This window comes from Doryrhamphus excisus, chromosome 8 (assembly GCF_030265055.1).
Source record: "Doryrhamphus excisus isolate RoL2022-K1 chromosome 8, RoL_Dexc_1.0, whole genome shotgun sequence".
Lineage (NCBI taxonomy): Eukaryota > Metazoa > Chordata > Actinopteri > Syngnathiformes > Syngnathidae > Doryrhamphus > Doryrhamphus excisus.
The window spans coordinates 21,586,587-21,604,618 of record NC_080473.1 but is presented as its reverse complement, the minus strand read 5'-3'; the positions used below and the strand labels follow the sequence as shown (position 1 = coordinate 21,604,618).

General features: G+C 38.5%; 1 protein-coding gene across 2 annotated transcripts; it reads right to left on the bottom strand.

The window, feature by feature from the left end:
* Window positions 1-96: 96 nt before the first annotated feature.
* Window positions 97-17,049, bottom strand: nlk2 (nemo-like kinase, type 2). Of its 2 annotated transcripts, XM_058080488.1 has the most exons (12): window positions 16,682-17,049; window positions 15,519-16,608; window positions 11,222-11,351; window positions 10,977-11,032; window positions 9,010-9,116; window positions 7,649-7,734; window positions 7,278-7,487; window positions 5,999-6,100; window positions 4,326-4,412; window positions 4,026-4,224; window positions 2,657-2,750; window positions 97-1,153 (listed from the first exon to the last, which is right to left on the bottom strand). In XM_058080488.1, exons 2-12 carry the CDS (start codon window positions 15,983-15,985, stop codon window positions 1,099-1,101), a joined length of 1,593 nt encoding a protein of 530 aa, XP_057936471.1. In that variant the 5' UTR covers window positions 15,986-16,608; window positions 16,682-17,049; the 3' UTR covers window positions 97-1,098. The 2 variants fall into 2 exon arrangements, with proteins under 2 accessions (XP_057936471.1, XP_057936470.1); XM_058080487.1 differs by having other exon boundaries at window positions 15,519-17,049.
* Window positions 17,050-18,032: the final 983 nt, after the last annotated feature.

The following is an 18,032-nucleotide window of genomic DNA, read 5'->3' as shown; positions in this document are numbered from 1 at the left end:
GGCTGCTTCCAGTCAACTTTATTTTTCACACTTCCACCACCAGAGCGCAGCACACACACCGATTCCCGCACTTCCTGGTTCACAGGTCATGCTCAAGCCGCCCCCAACATAGCTGGCCAAACACATGCCTGCAATAGAAGAACCAACTGACATAGCATTCACACCTATTCCAACGAACACACAACACACAAGCGTACAAATACATGTATTTAATTGTGTTGTATTCAGATATCTTTTTATTCTATACACACGAGAGAAACCACGAACGCAGTTGGTTCTTCTGTTGCAGGCATGTGTTTGGCCAGCTATGTGGGGCGGGTTGAGCATGACCTGTGAACCAGGAAGTGCGGGAATCGGTGTGTGTGCTGCGCTCCGGTGGTGGAAGTGTGAAAAATAAAGTTGACTGGAAGCAGCCGTTCGCCGTGTTCTTTTTTTTTGGTATTGAAATCCTTAAGCAAAGATTGATTTAAGCTGCTCGAGTATTGTTCTATACTATAGAACAATGTCGAGTGCATTATTGCCCACTTTTAATGCAGTTCGGCGCAGGATCGGATATATCGATATAACGAGACTTTACTGTATGTCTTACCCAAGAACACTGTTGTCAAAAATGGGGAGCCTAAGGTTCCTAACACCCGATGATGCAACTACAATCGATTGTCTGGAGGTTAGGTTGAATTGGGTGTCATGCTGATTTGGTGATTTAAGAGTTCAGAAGGGAAGACAGCTGTCATACTAGCCGATTACAGGAAAAAGTCATCATCCAGGCTCATATAAAAGCCCGTATTTAAAATACAAATTTGAAATATATACATAAAAGCAAGTGTGCGGTGCGATGACGATAATGTTATCCTGCTGAGTATTTATCACGTACATTTCCAGCCTTGTAGTACGCCCGCCGACATAAGTCAGTTAGTGGATTATTATTATTATTATTATTTTTTTCATATTTTAGCATACAACCAGCAGATGTGGACTACAAGTCATGCTTCTCCAGTGAAATGCTACCCAGATGACGGATGATATTGAGACGCTTTCGTGATTCCATTTTGAAACAGCTTCAAAAAGGGAACAAGATGACCACACCCACTACAGCAGCTATTCCCACACCAGCGGAGACGGAGGCATTTCGGAGGGCTGCGCCACTGTGGAACTGAGAGAGCAAATGTTAGGCGTACACAGGTGTATTACCTAAACATAGAGCTGGTATATGATATGGTATATGCCGTATTGACTTGAATACAACTATATAAAAAGTGTGTGAAGTAGGGATGTCCCGATTAGGTTTTTTTTTTTTGCCCCTGAATCCGAATAATTTAATTTTGAGTTTATAATGCACCTCTTGAAATCCAAAATTGACATATTTTACACTTTGCAACGTTTTTGTCATCCACTTTAAAAGACCTCCACGCCAAAGGAAGAGACATCGTTTTCCGTGTTCCGCTTGTAATGTTGCTCTTTCTGTCCGCAATGCAGCCAGGAGGTCTCACTCTGTACCACCGCATAATTATAGATCAGATAAAAATACATACAGAAAAAAAAAAAAAATCGGGAGATAACATCTGATTCCGATTGACCGAGCCTGATTCCCGATCACGTGATCGGATCGGGACATCCCGTTCACATCCTAAGCGATCAGATAAGGGTTTATGGGTCATATTTTAATATAACGGTGATCAATGAAGCAGTCTTACCAGCTAGGAAATAGGATGAATATGATTCTGAAAATATGATTCTATAAATACGAGTCAGATCATACCAGTAACAATATAAAGTATATCCGTTCTTTTTAGGTATTAATGTTTACAGGTTATGAAATCAAAAAGGTGTGCAACAAGTTCGAATTTACACAATGTTGCCGGGAAAACTGTTCCTACGACGCGACATGTTTGCTTTCACAAGCAATAAGAATATTTCTATTTACATGTTTTGTAGCAGTTTTGCATCAAAATCATTATTTTTATGCATAATGTATAGCCGACAACTGTATGGATAAACCTGTACAGATGCCTGCAGCAACGACTGATCAAATCAGGCTACTTTGACAGTTTTCTGGTATTTGGGACTTAAAAGTGAAAGCACATGCAGGTGCAGCTGAAATATTTATTGTAGTTTTCAACATAAGTTCGAATTTATCGTACATACTTTTCCGACTAAATTCCGACTTTTTTCTTTTGTAGTGTGGCGGCTTGTACTGCAACTTGTAGTCCGGCGCGACTTACACATCAAAATACACACACGTAAATAATATTACACGTGCGGTGATGCAGTTAGGCACACAAATGGAATGATACGATTGTTGTTAAAATGCGTTAAAACGCGTCTGTTGTGGACACTATAATAATAGTGTGGATTAAGAAATGTGGCATTTTTGAAGTCGGGCGCTAACGATGCGTAGCTTGGATATTGTAGCCGCCGCATCAGCCACCGACTAACTAAATAAGTACATGATTTTCAGTCTATTTTCAGGTTTGGTGTTCAAAAACACATTTCTACCACTAAATCTTAGCCCCATTTATATACGTTTGTTAGACTCAGTATTTTGAATTTCCTCAAATTGTATTATTCCTCTATTTATTATTTATTATATTTGATATTCTGACAGGCTTTAAATTCGAGTCGATGTGTACAAACTACAGAGAAGAGAGCCTCCCACCTGATAAAGCTTTTGAATGCCGCTGACTGAGGGTTGATGCAGAGTGGAACTCGACTCCCCTTTTGCTGTTCCAAAATGAACTGATGAATGATCTCTGTGGGAGAGAACACACACAGTAGCCACGTTTACATGAGTTTTTCCTCTTTCCCAATAACCTTTCCGAAAGCAAAAGGAATATTCCAATGTCTTGTCTACATGCGCCGCTATAATCAACCAGAATAGTCAACGGGGCATGCCCAGTAAAACGTAAACACCAACAACATCACGTGATACCGACTTCCTCCAGTTTTTCTTTCACTTGTTGGAATAACTCCGTATTGCCTTTTTTTTTTCTTCGTCCAGTCTTGGAATTTAGTTTGAATCAAAAACAAACTTCCCTCAGCAGTCCAGTGCCGATTGCTGGCCTCCATTTTTAAAAGTGAAGAACGTCTGGAGCTGCGTGTTACGTCATATCTCAGCATTCGCTGAAAGAGCGCACCCGGGAACAGGAAAAAATAAAGTTCAATCTTGCTAATATTTTATAATTAAGCTCGGCACATGTTTTAAATCGATATGTATTTTCTTCTTTTCCGGGCATGCCCAGCCGGGAAAAGGCCCCGGGGCAGACCTAGGACACGCTGGAGGGACTATGTCTCACAGCTGGCCTGGGAACGCCTTGGTGTCCTCCCGGTGGAGCTAAAGGAGGTGGTCGGGGACCGGGAAGTCTGGGCTTCCCTACTAAGACTGCTGCCCCCGCGACCCGGACCAGCGGAGGAAAATGGATGGATGGATGTATTTTCTTTTTTAATAAATATATATATATATTTAATTTAAGTTTCTATAAAAAAAAAAAAAAAATATATATATATATATATATATATATATATATATATATATATATATATATATATATATATATATATATATATATATATATTTATTTTTATTAACATATAAAAATGTATATATATATTTCATTGAAATTAAGTTTTTATTAAAATATAAAAATATATTTTGTTTTATTTATTAATTTATTATTTTTTAAATTAATATATACAAAATTATATATATTTATTTTTTATTTTTTTTATTTTTTATTTTATTTTTAAAATATAAATAATTTTTATAAATAATAATTTTAATATTTAATTTTAATATTTAATAATTTTAATATTTGAATTAAAGTGGACTTTGACTCCATATTTGGCTCCATGTAAACGCGGCTAGTGACTCGCTAAAGGTGTTGACAATGATGGCGTTGCAACTAATGATTATTTTATTTATAAACAGTTAGACCCGCATTTTTTTATTTTTTATTTTTATTTTTAATGGTGAACGCTAATTGTAATTCCAACTCGGCCAACCACACCTCCACGAACGTTTAACATACCTTTGACTTGTCTGACAGAGCTTAGATTCTTCTCAAAGCCATCATCAAACTTGGGGTTGGTGACGGGCTCAAAGTCACTTGTGTAAACCCGTCCAGAAGATGTCGTGTAGCAGCATTTGCACATGCACGTATGGTAGCGCAGTCGACCCTCATCCAGGTAGGGGTGAGCCAGGGCATCCTTTGCCGAAATCCGCTTCGACTGGGAACAATGGATACAATTTGTTACATTTAGGAATCTCTGTCTTCGCCAAACTAAAGAAATATGGCAGTGACAGCAGACGGTCAGATGCAATAACTCACCGGATCAAAGACGAGCATTCTGCAGAGGAGATGGACAGCTTCGTGGGTCGCTTGGCTGGACAGTGTGTAAAGGACAGGAAGGGATGGCTGTACACCAAGAAAACATCACATTAGCCTACATGTAGTCTGTTGTCCCGTACATTACACAAGGGAAAACCATCCATCTAGCATCCAGTTACCCAGGGTGGATGATCATCCTTGGGGTTGTTAGAATAATATTGTGACAGGGACAACGTGAAGCAGACATTTCACTATTTTACAATTCAATGAAATCACTGCAAGTCTTCTTTACAGTCGGCCATTGAAGCATCTCCTGCAGTTTGAAGGAGCTCATAAATAAAATCAGAGAAACTGGAGTGTGGTACACCTGCAAATGTAATAACTGCCCACAAACGTAATACAAATCTGCAATTGAATGGAATAATCCCACAAATATAATACATTTCCCAGAAACGTAGTAAAATTTGCCCTCTGCAAATATAATACTGAATTTCCTGCAAATGTAATAACTATTAATTACATTTACAGGAAATTGTTACATTTTGTTTGTTGGCGTACATGTGCGTTTTAGTTACAGTATATTATTGTATGTGTGATTTTGTGTGTGTATATGGGAAGAAATAATCAAAAGAAATAATACAAAAATAGTAATAATAATTTTATTAAAACATTTGCAATTATGTTATTTTTTTAATTTAAAATAAATTATAATTTAATAATTATAGATTCCTTTAATTATTGAAATGATACTTTTTGAATAATATTTTTTGCACAAAAAAAAAGAAAAAAAAAGAAATATCTTGTTAAAATCTACACCTTCCTCATTAAAAGAAGAAATACACAAAAACCACAAAGATCATTATTTTGTCTCATATTACATTTGTGGGAAGTTATTACATTTACAGATTTTCACTTTCCCACATATGGAATCATTTCCTGCAAATGTAATAGTTATTACATTTGCAGTAGGCAAATTTTATTAAGTTTGTGGGAAATGTATTACATTTACATTATTACATTATTATTAGATGTCATTTTGAGGATTTTAACAAGATAATTCTTTTTTTTCTTTTTTGTGGAAAAAATATTATTCAAAGAGTATCATTTATTTAATTTATTTAATTTATTTTAAATTAAAAAAGATAATTGTGATAATTGCAATTGTTTTCATATTTTTTTTAACTATTATTATTCTTATATTTTATGATTTCTTTTGATTATTTCTTCACCATATACACACAAAATAATATACTGTAACTAAAACGCACAAACAAAATGTAATAATTTCCTGTAAATGTAATTAATAGTTATTACATTTGCAGGAAATTCAGTATTATGTTTGCAGTAGGCAAATTTTATTACGTTTGTGGGAAATTTATTATTATTATTATTATTATTATTATTTGCGGGATTATTACATTCAAAGCTGCAGATTTGTATTACGTTTGCGGGTGTAACAGGAGTGCAAATGCTAATTCAGTCATAACTGGCATTTCATGTCATTTTTTACCGTTTGTCACCATAGAAATTCTGGACTTTTCATATTTTTTGTAAGTGGGTCAACAGCAGGGGATCAAATACTTGCTGTATCTTTCTTTGTGCGTCCAAAGGTCATGACTAAAATAAGAGTCACGTGACAAGTGAACATGGAAAAAATCAAATAAAATACTTACCTGTTTGTTAGGTCCTCTGAGAATGTGTGCACGAGCACCTTCACATGCTGTCCTCATTGCCTCCATTGAGGGAGTTCCCAGCAGGTCGGTGATCAAATCCAGCTAGTGATGAATGAAAATATATATTTTATATCATATATAATGTATATATATATATATATGTTGCATGGATTAAAATAATGGATAAGATTCTCGGTTCCTAAATTGAATACACTTAGGGATACGTGGATCTCCGTAGGGGGTACATGAATAAAAATTATTATGACTTCATGAAAATTATTATGACTCCAAATGTGGCCCGCAGGACACTAGTTTGAGGCCCCCGCCTTGATATGAAAGTTTAATGTTAGTTTGATATGGATGCTGTATGGTATCATGTACCCAGAAAAAATGATTACGTTTGATTCATGTTCATGTTAAAGGTTAAATAACTGTTAATAGTTATCCTCCCTAACCGTGTGGAAGTGGTAAGTTTTTGGCTATTTAAGTTGAAAGGAAATAACTTGAAGGCTACCGTTTAGGTCGCTAGCTCTCTAGTTTGCGAGTTAGCATGTGTCTCAAGACCCTGCAGTTGCGCAATATGTTGTAAATAAAAAGAGTATAAATGTGACTATAGTCGTGTTTTGTCATGTCTACAGGGCTCTAATAATGCTTTGTTCATTTTAATATGAAAAAAATCATTTGTCTACCCACCAACTATATGTGCTTTCTTAACTTTTTATTATTATTATTATATTTATTTATTATTGATTGATTGATTTTCTTTATTCTTGATTTGTTTATTTATTTTTCATCTTATTTTGTGTAGAAAAATAAAAAGTAAGATATTTGAGAACAGTGGAATGTTTTATCAGAGCTTTGGAACCAAAGCAAAGTATTTTTTAATTTTTTTGTTTTTAATACATGCGTTTTTTTTCTTTTTTTTTTTGTTCATATGTTTTATCAAAGCTTATTTTGTAGAAAATTGGAACACAAGCGAAGTTTTTTTAATTTTTTTGTTTTTAATAAATGTGTTTGTTTTTTTTGTAAAACCTGATGCGGCCCAGTCTCACCCAGACCCGAGCTCCAGTGGCCCCCAAGTAAATTGAGTTTGAGACCCCTAGTACAGAGCGTGCCAGCAGGTAGAACGTCACTGCCATCTATAGCCCACACCCTGAATAACAGCTCAGAAGTACACAATACCTTACACGCGATACTACGATTCCACTGCGAGCATTTATAGTTGAATCAAATCAGACAAAAATATGACTTTTAAAGGTTAAAAACCGAGTTTATTTACCTGCTGGATAGGACTTTGGGCTTGGAAGAGAATCCGTCGTCCCAGCAGCTCGGCAAAGATGCAGCCCACAGACCAGATATCGATGGAGTTGGCGTAGTGGCGGCTCCCCATCAGGATCTCCGGGGCTCTGTAGTATTGCGTCACCACTTCCTGAGTCATGTGCCGCGACTCGTCCGTTTCCTCGACCCTCGCCAGGCCAAAATCACAGATCTGAAATAAAGTCATTGAAAGGTTCAGCTGTTGCTTACAATCTTAGTTTCTATATATATTCTATACATTTCCCACCATTTTCAGACAGTTGTAGCAAATAAGGTCAAAAATGAAATACAATGAAAGTATATTTTGATGAGTGATATCATCCGTCCACGCACCTTTAGTACACAGTTGCTGTTGACCAAGAGGTTGCCTGGTTTAATGTCTCGATGAAGGATGCCAGCAGAGTGAAGGTATTTAAGTCCTGGTCATAATTGTGGCAGATGACAGCAATAAGGATGTTAAAACATATTTTCTGAATATGCAGACTCATGCTGCAATTTACAAATTACAATCTTGACTCACAACAACAGAAAATGTCAATTCTAAGAACAAAGAACCAAAATGCCAATCACTGTTTTCCTAAGTCAAAGCTGATACAGTGAATATGAATATGAATATGAATGTGAATATCTTGTTTTGGCTAAAACACAAAAAGAAATTTGGTCAGCTTTCACGGTTGACAAAGGAAATGTAAAAAATATTGACATTTCAGAGGATATTTACATATTCAAATAAAATACTCGATTAATCGATGACCAAAATAGTTGTCGATTAATTGGGTAATTAACCAGCGGATCATTGCTGCAGCCAGCGCCGCCATAATTTATTATAATTCATGACTTTGATTTTTATTTGTATTTTATTTGTACTTATTCCATGCATGAATGTGCTGTTGTGTTTTAAAATACTCGATTAATCGATTACCAAAATAGTTAATTAATAGTCGGTTATTTGGGTAATCGATTAACCAGCGGATCATTGCTGCAGCCAGCGCCACCATAATTTATTGGTACTTATGACTTTGATTTTTATTTGTACTTATTCCATGCATGAATGTGCTGTTGTGTTTTAAAGTACTGTGTTGTGTTTTAAAATACTCAATTAATCGATGACCAAAATAGTTAATTAATAGCCGGTTATTTGGGTAATCGATTAACCAGCGGATCATTGCTGCAGCCAGCGCCACCGTAATTTATTGGTACTTATGACTTTGATTTTTATTTGTACTTATTCCATGCATGAATGTGCTGTTGTGTTTTAAAGTACTGTGTTGTGTTTTAAAATACTCGATTAATCGATTACCAAAAATAGTTAATTAATAGTCGGTTATTTGGGTAATCGATTAACCAGCGGATCACTGCTGCAGCCAGCGCCACCATAATTTATTATTATTTATGACTTTGATTTTTATTTGTATTTTATTTGTACTTATTCCATGCATGAATGTGCTGTTGCGTTTTAAAGTACTGTGTTGTGTTTTAAAATACTCGATGACCAAAATAGTTAATTAATAGTCGGTTATTTGGGTAATCGATTAACCAGCGGATCACTGCTGCAGCCAGCGCCACCATAATTTCTTGTTACTTATGACTTTGATTATTTGTACTTATTCCATGCATGAATGTGCTGTTGCGTTTTAAAGTACTGTGTTGTGTTTTAAAATACTCGATGAATCGATTACCAAAGTAGATCTCACCTCGCAGAATCTGATAGAGAAAGACTTTGGCGTGGTCTGAGCTCAGAGGCTGTGGCGAGACGATGATCTTATGGAGGTCACTTTGCATCAGTTCAGTCACTACATAGCTGGCCAATGGCGAGTTAAGGCAAAAACTAGCAAGGGCATAAGGAAATACACATTCATAATAAATACAATGGTTTTTACTTTGATGTATTTAAGATACCACGCCTAACAGGAACAGGAATTTGGAACTGCAGCGCTCCGCTTTGAGTCAGGCTGCGGACAAAAACTGCAATTAGTTGCTGTCCTCCAAGCTCATCTCTGGGGTGAGCTGGCGCCAATGGTGGGCGCCATGGGTTCAGGCCCGGCCACAAGGCACTCACCATGGGGCCCCATCCCCGAGCTATTTTAAGTATCATCATCTGAGAGGACTTTAAGGCTAAGATTGACATATTTTTGGTCATGGTCTCCCATTCATCTATTCTTCCACCACCTCACCTCGTGAGGATCAGGGGGACTTTAGTCTATCTAGGCCAGGGGTCTCAAACATGCGGCCCGCGGGCCAAATGTGGCCCGCCGGACACTAGTTTGAGGCCCCCGCCTTGATATGAAAGGTTGAGCGCAAGTTTGATATGGATGCTGTATGGTATCATGTACCCAGAAAAAAATATTAAGTTTGATTCATGTTCATGTTAAAGGTTAAATAACTGTTAATAGTTATCCTCCCTATCCGTGTGGAAGTGGTAAGTTTTTGTCTATTTAAGTTGAAAGGAAATAACTTGAAGGCTACCGTTTAGGTGGCTAGCTCTCTAGTTTGCGAGTTAGCATGTGTCTCAAGACCCTGCAGTTGCGCAATATGTTGTAAATAAAAAGAGTATAAATGTGACTATAGTCGTGTTTTGTCATGTCTACAGGGCTCTAATAATGCTTTGTTCATTTTTTTTTTGCTTTGTTCAAGTTTTTATTATTTGCCCTTTTATTATTATTATTATTATTATATTTATTTATTTATTACTGATTGATTTTCTTTATTCTTGATTTATTTATTTTTCATCTTATTTTGTGCAGAAAAATAAAAATTAAGATATTTGAGAACAGTGGAATGTTTTATCAGAGCTTTTCTTGTAGAAAATCGGAACCAAAGCAAAGTTTATTCATTTTTCTGTTTTTAATAAATGCGTTGTTTTTTTTTGTGGAAAACCTGATGCGGCCCAGCCTCGCCCAGACCTGAGCTCCAGTGGCCCCCAGGTAAATTGAGTTTGAGACCCCTGATCTAGGCGAACCTCCAAGAGGTGCAGGGCCCATGGATTGACAAACCGCTTATGCTGAGCACCAAATGCCACATGGTCTGAAGGCTGATGAAAAGTGTAAAGAAATGAGGTGAGAAATTGTGAAAAAAAATTCTCTCAATCTGTGCCTGACTGTAAATTGGACCCCAGATGGTTGATTCACTTTAGTGTTACGCTGTTGACCAACTCCAAAATACCGTATGAGTGACTTCCTTTTGACCATCTGCTCGGAAGTCACACTAATGTCGGTAAGGTTTACACTATGCAGATGTAGTGCACACCCCTACATCGCTTATATGAGCTACTGCGTATTAGTTTATCCTTCTATATTTGATCGCATGGTGCACAATTTTAACATAGATAGAACGTACATTGATTTTGTATTAGACTGAGTGACATAAGTATTTAATCCCCAAGCAAAACGTGACTTGGTACTTGGTACTTGGTGGAGTCAGACGGCTCTTGTACTCGATTACGGACAAATGATCTTTGTTCACTTAGTGAGCAATAATACTTCCGTCCCCATACTTGAACACTAATTTATGTTAAATTAGTGTTCACAAAGCCATTAGCGATGACAGAAAACAGCAAGCCATTTTTAACAACTCAAACCTTGCTACATCACGCCGAGCTTCCACTGCACTTTTTTTTTTTAATACGCCACAGTACAAAATAAATAGTCATTTTCAAGGATACATTTCCTCAAAGTAGTCAATGTGTGGAGGCTGAAGGATGTCAAGAGCGGAGAGCACCTGAGGAGAAGGTTGCAACATGATTGACACATTAGCGTTTGCCTTTTGATAATAACATCACTGAAAACAGACAGGCGTGGTCGCTACAGACACACAAAACGTACAATACCACATTTAGACTGACCAAAGTATAAAAATAATATATGCATTAAACAATGTAATATTATGTATAATATGCTATGCACTTACATTTTCATGCTTAAAGAAACATAACATCTTCAGTTCTCGAAATACCCTCTTGCAAGAAACGAGGTTTTGGAAGACATTGGGCATCTTTTTGAGGGCAACACGCTTTCCATCTCGGGGATCTGTGACCGACCTTGGAGAAGAACGACAATTAGCATTAGTTAGAATGCTGCTAAAAGGTTCTCTGGGGAGCCAGTCATTCAGGATCACAATCATAGCACACGCCAATCGCAGTGATTCAATTCAGAAAGTAATAAATGACATGTATAAGTACAATTGTATCAGTATCAACTCAAATTTTTTGATCTTCATGAGGAGCAATGTAAAGTAACATAGTAGAAATAAAAAGTTAATCTCATGCCAAATATCACATCCCCCTTATGGGAATATTATATTAGCATTGAGCTAGGTGAGCCCTGCAACACTAGCGAGGCAAGATGAAGAATGTTTGAAAGTGGAAGCAACAAAAAAGCAACACAATGAAATCGTCCACTTCAAACATATCCGGTATTGATCCTTGAGAGGATAAATACTTCCTGCACCAACCCCCCCCCCCCCCAGACTAAGGCTGTCCCGTCTAGTCAGACTGAAGTTGCCCCACCTAGTCGTTGAGCATGAACTGATAGTCAAATGAGGCAAAACGTCTTCTAAACAACCTCAGCGGTTGCGATGCATTCAATGACCTGGATCAATGAGACTATTCACAGGCATCCTTCCAGTACTGCCTGCTCTCCGTCCATGAAGCATGGGATTTTTCCTCATGAGTCTATGTGGAGGTCATTATCAAGCCGTCTGAATTCCTTAGATCAGGGGTCTCAAACATGCGGCCCGCGGGCCAAATGTGGCCCGCAGGACACCAGTTTGAGGCCCCCTCCTTGATATGAAAGTTTAATGTTTGATATGGATGCTGTATGGTATCATGTACCCAGAAAAAAATGATTACGTTTGATTCATGTTCATGTTAAAGGTTAAATAACTGTTAATAGTTATCCTCCCTATCCGTGTGGAAGTGGTAAGTTTTTGGCTATTTAAGTTGAAAGGATATAACTTGAAGGCTACCGTTTAGGTCGCTAGCGCTCTTGTTTGCGAGTTCAGGGATCAGGGGGACTTTAGTCTATCTAGGCCAGGGGTCTCAAACATGTGGCCCGCGGGCCAAATGTGGCCCGCAGGACACTAGTTTGAGGCCCCCGCCTTCATATGAAAGTTTAATATGCAAGTTTGATATGGATGCTGTATGGTATCATGTACCCAGAAAAAATGATTACGTTTGATTCATGTTCATGTTAAAGGTTAAATAACTGTTAATAGTTATCCTCCCTATCCGTGTGGAAGTGGTAAGTTTTTGGCTATTTAAGTTGAAAGGAAATAACTTGGAGGCTACCGTTTAGGTGGCTAGCGCTCTAGTTTGCGAGTTCAGGGATCAGGGGGACTTTAGTCTATCTAGGCCAGGGGTCTCAAACACGCGGCCCGCGGTCCAAATGTGGCCCGCAGGACACCAGTTTGAGGCCCCCGCCTTGATATGAAAGTTTAATGTTAGTGCGGCCCGCGCAAGTTTGATACGGATGCTGTATGGTATCATGTATCCAGGAAAAATTATTACGTTTGGTTCATGTTCATGTTAAAGGTTAAATAACTGTTAATAGTTATCCTCCCTATCCGTGTGGAAGTGGTAAGTTTTTGGCTATTTAAGTTGAAAGGAAATAACTTGGAAGGCTACCGGTTAGGTGGCTAGCTCTCTAGTTTGCGAGTTAGCATGTGTCTCAAGACCCTGCAGTTGCGCAATATGTTGTAAATAAAAAAAGTATAAATGTGACTATAGTCGTGTTTTGTCATGTCTACAGGGCTCTAATAATGCTTTGTTCATTTTCATCTGAAAAAAATCATTTGTCTACCCACCAACTATATGTGCTTTCTTAACTTATTATTATTATTATTATTATTATATTTATTTATTACTGATTGATTGATTTTCTTTATTCTTGATTTATTTTTCATCTTATTTTGTGTAGAAAAATAAAAAGTAAGATATTTGAGAACAGTGGAATGTTTTATCAGAGCTTTTCTTGTAGAAAATTGGAACCAAAGCAAAGTTTTTAAATTTTTTTTGTTTTTAATAAATGCGTTTTTTGGGGGGAAAACCTGATGTGGCCCAGTCTCACCCAGACCCGAGCTCCAGTGGCCCCCAAGTAAATTGAGTTTGAGACCCCTGCCTTAGATGGTCACAGAATTGGCCTTTCCCACTCTTCTGACTATTGGTTGTTGATCCACTGAGCAAAACAAATAATTTTATGCCGGCAAAGATAATCTACCAACTGCAGTCAATCATCATCGTCATTAAATTGAAGTTAATAGGGCTGCTTCAAAGCAACACTTGGTATTTCATCGCATACTGTATTTAGTATTTTGGACCTGTGTAAATGAAGAGGATAATCCAAACCTTCCCAATTTCAGTTAGAAAACACGACTGACTGAATAAAAGATTTGTTTACGTGGGTGGAAAAGGAGTTATGCTACCCTGGTATAACATGTTTTTCATATCGTCTCAGGTTTCCCCTGATGAGTCAAAGAGCATTTAAATCCAGGGTTAGTCAGATTAAAGCCTCGTGAGGAGTGGAGCAGGTCTAGGGAAGAACCTTTTTGAAGCACCCTTCAGTAAACCCTCAAATAGGATCAATCAAGTAAAACAGATGGCAGAGGAATGAAAATCCCTCTCCCTGACTGTCACTCAAACATCACCGCCAATCTCATGTGCAGAGACAACAAAGACATTGAAGTATACACAACAAAAATGTCAACACTTTTTTTTTTTTTTTACAACTGCATGTTTTACAGTCTGAGCTATAAAAGGTAAGGCAGGTCTTCCGGTAGCAATAGAGACAAAGTTATTGTTATTAATGTGACTTATATAGAAAGCTATATCTTTTCATGGGACAACACTGAAGGACAACTGCAAGGTCTCTGTGGGCCCGCCATGGGGGGGCTGGAAGAGAACACCAGGCAACCTGTGATGTTCCAGTAAACTCAGTTCCCAAGGAAGTTAAGGCAGTGCTGGAAATAATAGTAGCAACACAATCTATGATGAAATACTTTGCGCACAATTATGTTGCCAGTAGTTTAGAAATGAATCAGTTAATACAGTTAGTGTTGACTAACTGTACTTTGAAGGGACAGTAAATGTACACTGGGATACTAGACACAGTACACGGACTAAGTTACATTGCATAAAGTTTCTTCGGTGTTGTCCCATGAAAAGATTTTCTAAAAGTATTAGCAGAAATATGAGGTGTATACTCACTTTTGTAAAAGTACTCTATACCGATAGTATAAGATCAAAAGAATATTTTGATTGGAAACTCCTTTTCCTTCCGTGTATAATAATGCCATCCCACCACTTTCTATTTAAGTGACCATTAAAAAAAAAAAATATTTACAACAGGGGTCTCAAACACGCAGCCCGTGGGCCAAATGTGGCCCACAGGACACTAGTTTGAGGCCCCCGCCTTGATATGAAAGTTTAAGCGCAAGTTTGATATGGATGCTGTATGGTATCATGTACCCAGAAAAAATGATTACATTTGATTCATGTTCATGTTAAAGGTTAAATAACTGTTAATAGTTATCCTCCCTATCCGTGTGGAAGTGGTACGTTTTTGGCTATTGAAGTTGAAAGGAAATAACTCGAAGGCTACCGTTTAGGTGGCTAGCTCTCTAGTTTGCGAGTTAGCATGTGTCTCAAGACCCTGCAGTTGCGCAATATGTTGTAAATAAAAAGAGTATAAATGTGACTATAGTCGTGTTTTGTCATGTCTACAGGGCTCTAATAATGCTTTGTTCATTTTAATATGAAAAAAATCATTTGTCTACCCACCAACTATATGTGGTTATTATATTTATTTATTACTGATTGATTGATTTTCTTTATTCTTGATTTGTTTATTTATTTTTCATCTTATTTTGTGTAGAAAAATAAAAGTAAGATATTTGAGAACAGTGGAATGTTTTATCAGAACTTTTCTTGTAGAAAATCGAAACCAAAGCAAAGTTTCTTCATTTTTCTGTTTTTAATAAATGCGTTTTTTGGGTTTTTTTTTTTGGAAAACCTGATGCGGCCCAGTCTCACCCAGACCCTAGCTCCAGTGGCCCCCAAGTAAATTGAGTTTGAGACCCGATTTACAATTTAAAGCAGAGAAAACAAATGTGCAAATACGCATGGGTGCATGGAGGATCAACCGGAATGCGTCTTGAGAGCGTGAAAGCGGGCAATAAAACACATTTAACATCCAGAGGCGCTTGTACTTACCAGACCACCCCAAACGCACCATAGCCAATAGGCCTGTCAGGCTCTATATCTAGCTGCGGCTGCAGGTGGTGTGTGTGCTGCTGATGATGTTGATGGTGATGATGATGATGATGGTGCGCTTTGACAGCGGCAGCTTGAACTTGGGCAGGGGCCACGGCTGCCGCGGGGCCAGGTGCCTGTCCGGGGGCCGGGGAGGGAAAGTAAGGTTGCTGCTGACCGGGGTTGAGCATCACGGCGGCGGCAGCGGCGGCTGTGGCGGCGTGCTGCTGAATGGTGTGAACGGCAGCGGCGGGGCCCGGGTGCTGCAGGTGATGCTGGTCCGTGTGGTGGTGACAGTGCACGTGCGGAGGCGGGAGATGCTGCAGCTGGTGGTGGTGATGAGGGTGATGGGCGGCCACCGAGGAGCCACCGTTATAAGCAGCCATCATTTTTGGAACATTTGAAGCTGTTGTGCCGCAAAGAGCCATTCACTGCCCGACTGAAGCGATGGCAGTAGCTACCAGGCTCCCGGAGCGCAATCAAGTCAACTCACAGAAAAGGAAATAAAAACATTGAGGGTCCAAATTATGCTTAAATCTGAAATTAGTCAAATGCGGCAAACCGAGTCTTAGTTCTATCCAGACCTGACAAAAGAAAGTTTAAAAAAAAAAAAAAAAAAACAACCCTCCCACCCCTCAATAAATAAAAAAAAACGGTGGCCCTAAATGTCCCTCATGGTAGCGATGGCGTCCCCCCCACCCTGATGAAGTCTGACTGTATAGTGGGATCAGACACTTGTCACATGGAGAAGAAGAGCCATCATATTGTAAAAGCGTCCAAGTTCGCCACACTCTGTTCCCGCCGCCTGGGCTCCAGTCTGCTTGGAAGATGCATCAATTATAGCAAATGTTTGCGTATGTACATGTATACTGTAAGAGTAGGCCAACGTGGTAATTAACGCTTCTGGTCCGGTACAGAGGTGCTGCGTCCTCCAGGCCCGACTCCCAGCAGGCAGGCGGGCAGACAGGCAGGCAGGCCCAGGTCTTGGTGACCCCTCTACCTCACATATTACGGAGATCTACCTGAGATGGGCGCATCAATCCGCCTCCTCCTGGATAAGAATCGATCATGACTCAAAATAGCAGAAGACAAAACATCGCAGAAAGGCTGCTTTCGCAACTTACTTCCCCGCCATCGACAGTCTTGGCAAAACAACACAGCCGCTCGCCAAAGTTGAAGCAAAGCGCTCGATGAAGCCGACAAAAAGATGAAAGCGTCTTAATGCTCGCTGGCTGCAGAAAAACACCGTGCTAGTCAAGCCGTGCTAGCTAGTGGGTATCCGTGGCTCCAAATCAAAACAGTTAATCCTTCCTCTCCGTCGAGAACGTGTCGTGAAGAGCTCCTGTCTTAAAGAACCGGGAAGCCACTCCGATAACACTTTACACTTTGGGCTCACGGCGACTCGGCGTCAACCGGCATGATAAACTATTAAAAACACGGAGCAACGTTAAGATAAGCATTTGATCCAACATGGTGACCCGAACCTTGCTAACTGGACAGACGAGTGAGATTATGGTGGACCTTCGACCAATCGGCGTTCTCAGCGCTGTGACGTAAGCGTAATCTTTTTGACCGACACCGCAGGCGGCCAATGGCGTGTGCGAGCTGCGTGACAGCCGGGCTGCTGATTCTAAAGTGTCCTTTGAACCTTACAGAGTCAGCCAAAGCTCATTAACACAAGGTTTACAAAAAGGACCTAGAACTGGTGTTGGTGGCACCTCTGGGGATATTTGAAGGCACTCCACATACATATACATATATATACACATATATATGTGTATATATATATATATATATATTTTTTTTTTTCTTTCAAACTAAACCAGGGGTCTCAAACTCAATTTACCCGGGGGCCACTGGAGCTAGGGTCTGGCCTGCCGCATCAGGTTTTCAAAAAAAAAAACAACGCATTTATTAAAAACAGAAAAATATACAAACTTTTTCAGTGCTTTGGTTCCAATTTTCTACAATAAAAGCTCTGATAAAACATTCCACTGTTCTCAAATATCTTAATTTCTATTTTTCTGCACAAAATAAGATGAAAAATAAATAAACAAATCAAGAATAAAGTAAATCAATCAATCAGTAATAAATAAATATAATAATAATAATTATAATAAAAGGGCAAATAATAAAAAGTTAAGAAAGCACACATAGTTGGTGGGTAGACAAATGATTTTTTTCAGATTAAAATGAACAAAGCATTATTAGAGCCCTGTAGACATGACAAAACACGACTATAGTCACATTTATACTCTTTTTATTTACAACATATTGCGCAACTGCAGGGTCTTGAGACACATGCTAACTCGCAAACTAGAGAGCTAGCCACCTAAACGGTAGCCTTCAAGTTATTTCCTTTCAACTTAAATAGCCAAAAACTTACCACTTCCACACGGATAGGGAGGATAACTATTAACAGTTATTTAACCTTTAACATGAACATGAATCAAACGTAATCATTTTTTCTGGGTA